The sequence below is a fragment of the Stigmatopora argus genome, chromosome 12, assembly GCF_051989625.1.
Source record: "Stigmatopora argus isolate UIUO_Sarg chromosome 12, RoL_Sarg_1.0, whole genome shotgun sequence".
NCBI lineage: Eukaryota > Metazoa > Chordata > Actinopteri > Syngnathiformes > Syngnathidae > Stigmatopora > Stigmatopora argus.
Window position 1 is genome coordinate 238,076 of NC_135398.1, and position 9,422 is coordinate 247,497.

Here is a 9,422-nt window from a genome sequence, read left to right on the forward strand (position 1 = left end):
GTGCGCGTGTTTGCAATATATCCATACGTACGTACGTACGTACGCAAGAGTATGGGTGCAAGCGGGGGATATTTCCAAGAGTGAATGAATGAATTGAAAAGAAAATTCCATGACAGGTCAAGGCAAATGATTTTATACGAAATCATTTAGAAAAAGTTGGTTTGGGCTTAAAACACATCAACGGTTAAACTAAAAAGACCAAAACAATTGCTCAGCAAACCATTTATGAGGTTGGCGCCCGCTCCCAACGAAGATTTCATCCGATCTAGTCCGGCCGGCCGGTAGTCTGAAAAGTTGCAGCGTTTTGCGAGTCCTGGCCGAAGCGGCGTCAGCCGGAGTCCGGCCGGGCGCCTCTTTTGGCCCGGAACCTGGCGTAACCCAGGCCGACTCTGCACCCGTTGACCACGCCATCCGCCATGGCCTCTTGGGCAGCGACGCACATTTCTTCCATCTCGTAGTCCACGAAACCGAACCTGAAGACAAACGGGCAGATGTGAGGAAAAGGCCACGCGAGCCGGCGGGTCGGACGCGGCCGGCGCCACTCACCTTTTTGACTTCCCCGTCTCTTGGTCCGTGGCGACCCTCGCGGCGAGACAACCCTCGAAAGCATCCGCCGTCGTATCGTCGGCCAGTCCGCGCACGATCAGTGTTTTGGATGCCGCTGGAAAACAAAGACACCCGAGCGTTGCCTTTGGGCACTTTGGGCCGAGCGGGCAAAAAAGGATGGCACGTGTGACAGCGTCAACTTTTTTTTCTCCTTTTTTTTTTTACCTCCCTGGTCCAGCTTTGGGGCCTTGACTTTCTTCACACCCCTTTGGCGCTCTCACGCTTTAGCGATTGTCACGGGCTGACCGACAAGCATTTCTCCGTCCAGCGACAAGACTTAGGTCACATCCATTTCCGAGGCCACATCAACAAAGGCGTGCTTTCATCCAAAAACATGTAGTAGACGCTGGTTGTAGGAACAATTTCCACCTCACTGACAGCATATGACGTCCGATGGATTTAAACCCGGGAGGGCACGCCCCCTTCCTAGTTTCAAGGGATTGGGATGAAAAAAGGGCAAGGAAGCCTGGCCATACGCCGCCAGTAAAGCCACTCAATAGTCATGACTGGCATCATTTGATCACGTAAACAACATTCGTGCCGGGGCATTCTCCATTTTGGAATTAAGGGGCACATTCGTGAGTCAAAGGCAAACATTGTTACCACGGACAAGACACGGCGAGACATGCCAGTAAACACAGTGTTATTACCGTGCTCCATCCACGAAATGGCGTTATATTTGGCGTCCTGCGAAGACAAAATGCTAAGCAAACGCGCAATGTCGTGATCGTGTCTTTTTAAAATAGACACCCTCGTCTTGTGCCGAGTATTTTGATTTACCTTGGCCATTTTCATGTTGACACGCGGGTGTGCGCTAACAAATGCGAGAGGCTGCGCGTGCGCGTGCGCATGCGCATGCGAAGCAGCGGGAGAGGCGGAGTGACGCGACTGTCCACTTGGGTGCCTTTTCAAGGGACGTTTCTTCTCGATGAATTAGATATTAGTTTGAAGAAATCGTCACTGTTTGCGATATGAGCCTTTCAAGTTTATTCTCAATGCGTGTTCTATTTACAAAACCATCTGATTAAAGTGGCTTTTATTTTTTTATTTGTATCAGGCGCAAGTCGGGGCACACTTTTGTTTATCTTAAGGGCGCATTATTGTCGTCTTTTTCATCCGGCTCCAAAATGTCGGGAGAAATCTATCTCTTGTGGCTGATTTCGCTTTTAAAAGCGGTAAGTTGACCACTGTGATGCCAAAAATGCGACTTTGCCGCCTCCTCAACTGCTCAGTATTTTCAATTTTCACCAAGTATTCGGTGGAGTCTTCTTCCATGGACGTTTTTTGCAAGGCATCTCGTAGTTGCGGAACAGTCTGATGACGTGGCGCAGATTGGTCATCTCGAGCTCCAGTCGCTCTCTTATCAGTGGAATCTCAGCAGTTTAGTCGCACATTTCCAATTTTCGAAAGTAGAGGACATTAACAAAACAAGCACTAACAAAGTTAGTCAGATGTGTTAGCGCCATTTACGGCGGCTAACGTCCAAAGCATTGGACGTCTACGAACAGACGTCCAATGCAATGGATGTCTGTTGGCCTTGACAGCGATAGATGCTTTGGACGTGTCTCGCCGTCAACGGAAGTCAACGTGGACTCGCTCACAAAGACGTCCTCGACCAAATGAACTTCCGCTCTTTTAGTCTCTTGAAATGGAGCGTTGCGTTCTTTTTGGTTAATATTGCGTTTCATCTCCTCTCCAGTGGTCGGCGTTTGGCTCGGAGCTGTCGTCAGAGGCTTGCAGGGAGCTGGGCTTCTCCAGCAACCTGCTGTGCAGTTCCTGTGACCTGCTCGGCGAGTTTGCTCTCACCCGCCTGCAGCCCGACTGCGGGCGATGTTGCCAGCAGGAAGCCCAATTGGGAGCGCGCAAGGTATTCGACCTCCTACTTACAATGCCACCTGCTCTTTTCTCTTCCTGGATGATTGATTGATTTCTTTGATAAAGACACGGAAAACTGAAAATTGGATTGGATTGAATTGGATAACTTTATCCGGTCAGTTCTCAGTACATCGTTTATTTACAAGAGAGAAAAGACCAAGTCTTTTGTGTTCTGACTCCGTTTAAAGGCCTCCCTCCCGCAGCCCAAAGTGGGCGTTCCCTTTGAGTAGAAGTCGGCGGGTTTGGTTGACCTACCTGGACCACTCGTGTAGTAGTGAGTGGACTGTGTTTCAAAAGAAGCCTGGGGTGTGTAACAAATACAAGACTTGAATGATAAAGGAAAACAATATATGATTACTGTGAATAATGTCAATAGGGTTATAGGCTGGTCAGAGTATACTTTGAATATATAACAGTATCAAACCATACTCCAGGGAAGGAGCTCGCTGCACCGCACGCTCACCTCTGTTTAGAACAGGGCTGGACAAACTATTCCACTGTGGGCCACCTGCAGTGGGTGCGGGGGTGCTTGGCTTTCAACCTGGACAGAGCAAAGCTTTCCACAATACTAGTGTCCTACGAGTGCAATCAATGGATTGCCGTCAGCTGCTTCTTGCAGCCCAACCCCCGCTGCTTCAACTTCGCCAGCTCGTTCGGTGCTGGATGACTTGAATGAAAAGCTACTCGCTCCCCACCCACCCACATTGGCACAACCCCCGTTGATTCAACTTCGTCACCCATGTATGTGGCGGATGGCTTTGCAAAGCCACCCCTCCCTGCCTGGTATAAGCTGTCAAAAGCCAGTTCAAGACTTTTTTTAACCTATTTCAAACATGGGCCATCAAAGCGTGAACTTTTGTCAATTGAAGAGCGAGCGAGCGCCTCGAAGAAATTGAAGCATTGGACATAAGGGATGCTACGTCTTCCTTCATAAGACTAGGCATTTATTTAACAGGGCTGGGCAAACTAAATAAAGGCCCAGAGTGAGTGCTTTGCTTTCAACCTCGACAGAGCAAAGCTTTCCACAATACTAGTGTCCTGCGAGTGCAATCAGTGGATTGGCGTCAGGTGCTTCTCACAGCACAACCCCCGCTGGTTCAACTTTGCCAGCTCGTTCGGTGCTGTATGACTTGAACCAAAAGCTACTCGCTCCCCACCCACCCACAGCGGCCCAACCCCCGTCGATTCAACTTTTTCACCTATGTATGTGCCTTTGTCATCTTTGCAAAGCCACCCCTGCTTGGTATAAACTGTCAAAAGGCAGTTCCAGATTTTTTTTAACCTATTATAAACATGGCCATCAAAGTGCAAACTTTTGACAATTGAAGAGCGAGTAAGCGCCTCAAAGAAATTGAAGCATTGGACATATGAAGGAAAATGTAGCATCCCCTACATATTATTTTGTTTCATGCTACTAGTAAACTGTTGATTAAAATAATAATGATTGTCCTTGTTATGATTTTATAATAAATATTCCATCATAGCTTTAATTCTATGCATCGAATCTGTTTAGACACTAATTATCTCGTGCCTACTAATATTCATTATTTTTGGAATTTTCAACTGCCTACTATTATTCCAGTGCCTACTATTATTAATTCATTTGGAATTTTCCACTCCCTACTATTATTCCAGTGCCTACTATTATTCGGGTCTTCATAGTAGGTGACGAAGTTGAATCAACGGGGGTTGGGCCAACGTGGGTGGGTGAGGAGCGAGTAGCTTTTCCTTTAAGTCATACAGCACGGACCAAGTTGACTGACAAAGTTGAACCAGCGGGGGTTGGGCAAGAGAAGCAGCTGACGGCAATCCACTGATTGCACTCGTAGGACACTAGTATTGTGGAAAGCTTTGCTCTGTCCAGGTTGAAACCAAAGCTCTCATTCTGACCCTTTATTTAGTTTGCCCAGCCCTGTTAAATAAATGCCTAATCTTAGGGGATGCTATGTCTTCCTTCATATGTCCAATGCTTCAATTTCTTTGAGGCACTCACTCGCTCTTCAATGGTCAAAAGTTCATGCTTTGATGGCCCATGTTTGAAACCGGTTAAAAAAAAAGTCTTGAACTGGCTTTTGACAGTTTATACCAGGCAGGGAGGGGTGGCTTTGCAAAGCCATCCACCACATACATAGGTGATGAAGTTGAATCAACGGGGGTTGGGCCAACGTGGGTGGGGAGCGAGTAGCTTTTTCCTTTAAGTCATACAGCACCAACTGAGTTGACTGACAAAGTTGAACCAGCGGGGGTTGGGCAAGAGAAGCAGGGTTGGGCTGGGCAAACAAAAAAAGGCCAAAAGTGAGTGCTTTGATTTCAACCTGGACAGAGCAAAGCTTTCCACAATACTAGTGTCCTGCGAGTGTAATCAGTGGATTGGCGTCAGGTGCTTCTCTTGCCCAACCCCCACTGGTTCAACTTTGCCAGCTCGTTCGGTGCTGTATGACTCGAATGAAAAGCTACTCGCGGCCCAACCCCCATTGATTCAACTTCGTCGCCTATGTATGTGGCGGATGGCTTTGCAAAGCCTGGTATAAACTGTCAAAAGCCAGTTCAATACGTTTTTTAAAACTTATTTCAAACATGGGCCATCAAAGCTCAAACTTTTGACCATTGAAGAGTGAGTGAGCGCCTCAAAGAAATTGAAGCATTGGACATATGGAGGAAGACGTAGCATCCCTTAAGACTAGGCATTTATTTAACAGGGCTGGGCAAACTAAATAAAGGGTCAGAATGAGAGCTTTGGTTTCAACCTGGACAGAGCAAAGCTTTCCACAATACTAGTGTCCTACGAGTGCAATCAGTGGATTGCCGTCAGCTGCTTCTCTTGCCCAACCCCCGCTGGTTCAACTTTGTCAGTCAACTTGGTCCGTGCTGTATGACTTGAGCGAAAAGCTACTCGCTCCTCACCCACCCACGTTGGCCCAACCCCCGTTGATTCAACTTCGTCACCGACTATGAAGACCCGAATAATAGTAGGCACTGGAATAATAGTAGGGAGTGGAAAATTCCAAATGAATTAATAATAGTAGGCACTGGAATAATAGTAGGCAGTGGAAAATTCCAAAAATAATGAATATTAGTAGGCACGAGATAATTAGTGTCTAAACAGATTCGATGCATAGAATTAAAGCTATGATGGAATATTTATTATAAAATCATAACAAGGAAAATCATTATTATTTTAATCAACAGTTTACTAGTAGCATGAAACAAAATAATGTTTAAATTCCACAATTAGCTACAAATTAAAGTCATGATGATCGATACATACTATGCGCACAAGCATTCCCCTTTCACACGAAACAGGAAATGATTAAATCATTTCCTGTTTCGTTATTTAAGCAGCTATGAGTCATAGCGCTTGGGTCCGAATACATTCACGGTCGCGTCACGACAACGCGGCGCGACCATAACACTTTTACGTGCACCCTATGTGAGTAAATATGTGCCGCGTTGTATTTGTACGGTTTTCTATTGCTTAATACGGGGAATTCCAATCATTCATACGGGGAGGAATTGGCCCAGGTTGACAGGTATGACATTGTAATTATGTATATTGCAACTCTACCAGTGGCAATTGCACGTTCTTACTAGTACTAGTACGTTAGTAAAAACAGCACGTGTGGTTTACACGTAGAAAGTTAATGACATAGAACAATGTTGCTGCTGCACGGACTTAATTGAGGCAAAAATTAATAATCGTAGGCACCCGAATAAGAATCGTAGGCATGCGAAAATTTGAGTTGAAAAAATAATCGTAGGCATACGATTATTCGGGTCTTCATAGTATGTATGTGGTGGATGGCTTTGCAAAGTCACCCCTGCCTGGTATAAACTGTCAAAAGCCAGTTCAATACATTTTTTAAAACTTATTTCAAACATGGCCATCAAAGCGCAAACTTTTGACCATTGATGAGCGAGTGAGCGCCTGCCTCAAAGAAATTGAAGCATTGGACATATGAAGGAAGATGTAGCATCCCTCAAGACTAGGCATTTATTTAACAGGGCTGGGCAAACTAAATAAAGGGCCAGAGTGAGTACTTTGGTTTCAACCTGGACAGAGCAAAGCTTTCCACAATACTAGCGTCCTACAAGTGCAAACAGTGGATTGGCGTCAGGTGCTTCACACAGCCCAACCCCCGCTCCTTCAACTTTGTCAGTCAGCTCGGTTGGGGCTGTATGACTTGGAAGGAAAAGCATTAACGATGAGCCGGTCTCTTTTTCTTTTTTTTCACCTGCGTGCAGCTCTACGCCGGGGCCATCCTGGAGGTGTGCGGATGAAAATTGGGGAGGTTCCCCCAAGTCCAGGGTGAGTTTTGTTGTTTTGTTGTTTTTTGGCCAAATCTTACCAAAACCCGTGGCACTTCTGGCTTACTAAAATGCAACATCCAAATGACTCTGCCGGGGCGGCCGAGTAGAAAGACGGCCGGCCGGCGGGCTCCTCCGTCCAGAGCGGATAGTCGCCGCTAATGAAGCTGATGCTTATTTTTTTTCCCCCTCTCTCTAGCTTTTGTAAAGGGTGACAAGCCAAAGATGTTCAAGGGTCTACAGATCAAGGTGAGTGAGGGTAGTCTAGAGGACCAAAGCAGTTGACTTCTCACCCAGCTGTGAAAAAAAGCAGGAAGGGGGCTCCTAACCTCCGTTAAGATCAGAGTAAATCTTTGAGCGAAAAATGCAAATTGCCAGAACGCATGACATCGGACAGCCGACGTGTCGTATACCAATTGTCAAGTGACACAAAGAAAAAAAGACACAAAAATCACCAACAATGTTGTGTCTTTTAATATTCTTCAAAATGTGACTTTCCTTTGAAAGCGAAACAAAGTCATATATCCATTGAAATGTTGAATGTGCTCGAGTGACAAAGAGCCACAAGAGATGATTGAAAAGAATTTGGAGTGATTTTTCCCAACAACATATACGCACATTTAAATCATCCGCCACTGATAAAACGGTGAGAATGAACTAAACTAAATGAATAAAACCTAGTGACTGATTAGTTTGACCTTTTCCTAAAAAGATTCTTAGCCATAATCTATAATAATAATAATAATAATAATCGGACATAGGCCATGTCGTCATTACCACAACACAAAAAAGCCTACTTGTCATCACACGCAGAAACTGCGTGTGACGAAATTGATGGTGCTTCTCCATAAGCTACGTTTAATCGGCAAAAGACCTAAATAAGTGTAAGTTACGGACTTGTAATTTGTCATTCCGCTGTTGTGGATACCGGTCGCTTACCTCTCGATTACATACAGGTCGCTTACGATTACATACAGGTCGCTTACCTCTCGATTACCGCACACTGTCTGCCACTTACCTTCCTTCAAGTCAGCTAGTAGGAGGCAGATCACCAACCAAACATCTATGCATATGCCGCAGAAGGGAATGTGTGTATGTTAGCGCGAGTTTAGATAATCTGTGAATGTTTGAACATGAAATCCTGAGACATTATTATTAAGTATTTCTTATTTTTTTCTCTCTCTGGAAAATTCCCCCTGGCCACCCAACAGTACGTCCGAGGATCCGATCCCGTACTGAAGCTTTTGGACGATAACGGGAACATCTCCGAGGAGCTCAGCATCCTCAAGTGGAACACGGACAGCGTGGAGGAGTTCTTGAGTGAAAAATTAGATCCAATTTAATCGCAGCTTTCTCATAATGGACTGCTTGGCCTCCATTGACGGGGGATTCAACTTGGTTTGTTTATTTCTCATTGGGTTAAGGTCACGTAAAAATATGCTAAGTAAGGAAACTTCCTACTTTCATATCTTTTCACCCGACGGACTTGTTGACGGGTGATAGACGTCCGATCCGTTTGGCCGGCGTTCCCATGCGCTGATTGGTGATCTTCTGTTCAAACAGATTGGAGGCCTATTGCTGTCAACGATGACAAAGGTGGTGTTTTTTTTCTTCTTTTTTCCCCCTGCCAAGTGCGTGGTCCCAATTTCTCATTTCTACATACTTGGAGTCGATAGATTTTTTTCCCCCTCATGTTTAAGAAGGAGATGATGGCGGTGGAAGGAACAATGGCGAGTTGGCGTCTGAAAAGTCGGAGCGGATACTGCGGCGGGGTCCGTTTGTGAAGAGCTCACCTTAAAGCCTTTTTGGCAAAGTGCGCTCCGATGTGTTTAGTGTCTCCGTGGCTTGGTCTGACTCTTGACTCTGGACGCTGACTTGATTTGTTCTTGAAGATGAGATTGGAATGGGCAATGAATAAAGAAAGCCGTGTCTCCGAGCCTTTGTGGAGTCTTCTTTGCGTGTCGTGGTCACCAAAGTCACTTTCAACATTGGCCATGTATCAAAGAAATTCCTTCTATTTTGCTCGGAATCCAGAATAGCTTCTTGTACTCTTCTCTAAAGACCTTTTTGAATCAATGAAGTAGTGAATGCTATTTCTAAAATGTTCTTTGACAAGGGGAGTTTCCCACTTGAAATGTCAGCAGTCGCTCCCGCCAATCCACATGAAGTTACGTTCCGCTCAGGCGCTGGCGCTGGCGCCCGGCGCCGCGTATGACTCCTCTACTTGGAAAAATAACAGACACGGCTGGGCTTGATGAAAGACCAGGAAAAGAGCGCATGTATTTGGTTGGCCACCCCCGCCCGGGGTCGTCGCAGCTTTTTGAAATGGCTTAGCGCAGGGGTGGGGAACCTTTTTGACGAAGACAGCCACAAACAATTCCTATTTTCCAATGTTATTCCTTGTGAGCCATACTAGGAATTTAAAAGTCAAAATACATACATGTAAACGAGTGCCTTTTCATTTTTTTTAGTCATTTCATCACTTTTAAAGTGGAAAAAAATGAATATTTTTTAAAAGATTCTTATGCTTTTGCTAATCAATGAGAGGATGCATTCCAGAAGAGTCTACTGCCCCCAAAAAATGAAGATGAAAGCAGTTCTAGATGTAATATCTCAGTTCTGTCACTAGCAAATTC

General features: G+C 45.4%; 1 protein-coding gene and 1 long non-coding RNA gene across 3 annotated transcripts; one reads left to right on the forward strand and one right to left on the reverse strand.

Annotated features, from left to right (window-relative positions):
• Positions 1 to 117: 117 nt before the first annotated feature.
• Positions 118 to 2,111, reverse strand: LOC144085369 (uncharacterized). 2 transcript variants are annotated; one of them, XR_013304099.1, is made up of 4 exons: positions 1,387 to 2,111; positions 772 to 1,293; positions 547 to 661; positions 118 to 473 (listed from the first exon to the last, which is right to left on the reverse strand). It is a non-coding gene; the product is annotated as an uncharacterized LOC144085369 (long non-coding RNA). The 2 variants fall into 2 exon arrangements; XR_013304098.1 differs by having other exon boundaries at positions 772 to 2,079.
• Positions 1,538 to 8,722, forward strand: selenof (selenoprotein F). Its single transcript, XM_077614555.1, has 5 exons — positions 1,538 to 1,781; positions 2,306 to 2,473; positions 6,724 to 6,787; positions 6,986 to 7,035; positions 7,998 to 8,722. The coding sequence occupies exons 1-5, from the start codon at positions 1,734 to 1,736 to the stop codon at positions 8,127 to 8,129; spliced, it is 462 nt and encodes a 153-aa protein (XP_077470681.1). The 5' UTR covers positions 1,538 to 1,733; the 3' UTR covers positions 8,130 to 8,722.
• Positions 8,723 to 9,422: the final 700 nt, after the last annotated feature.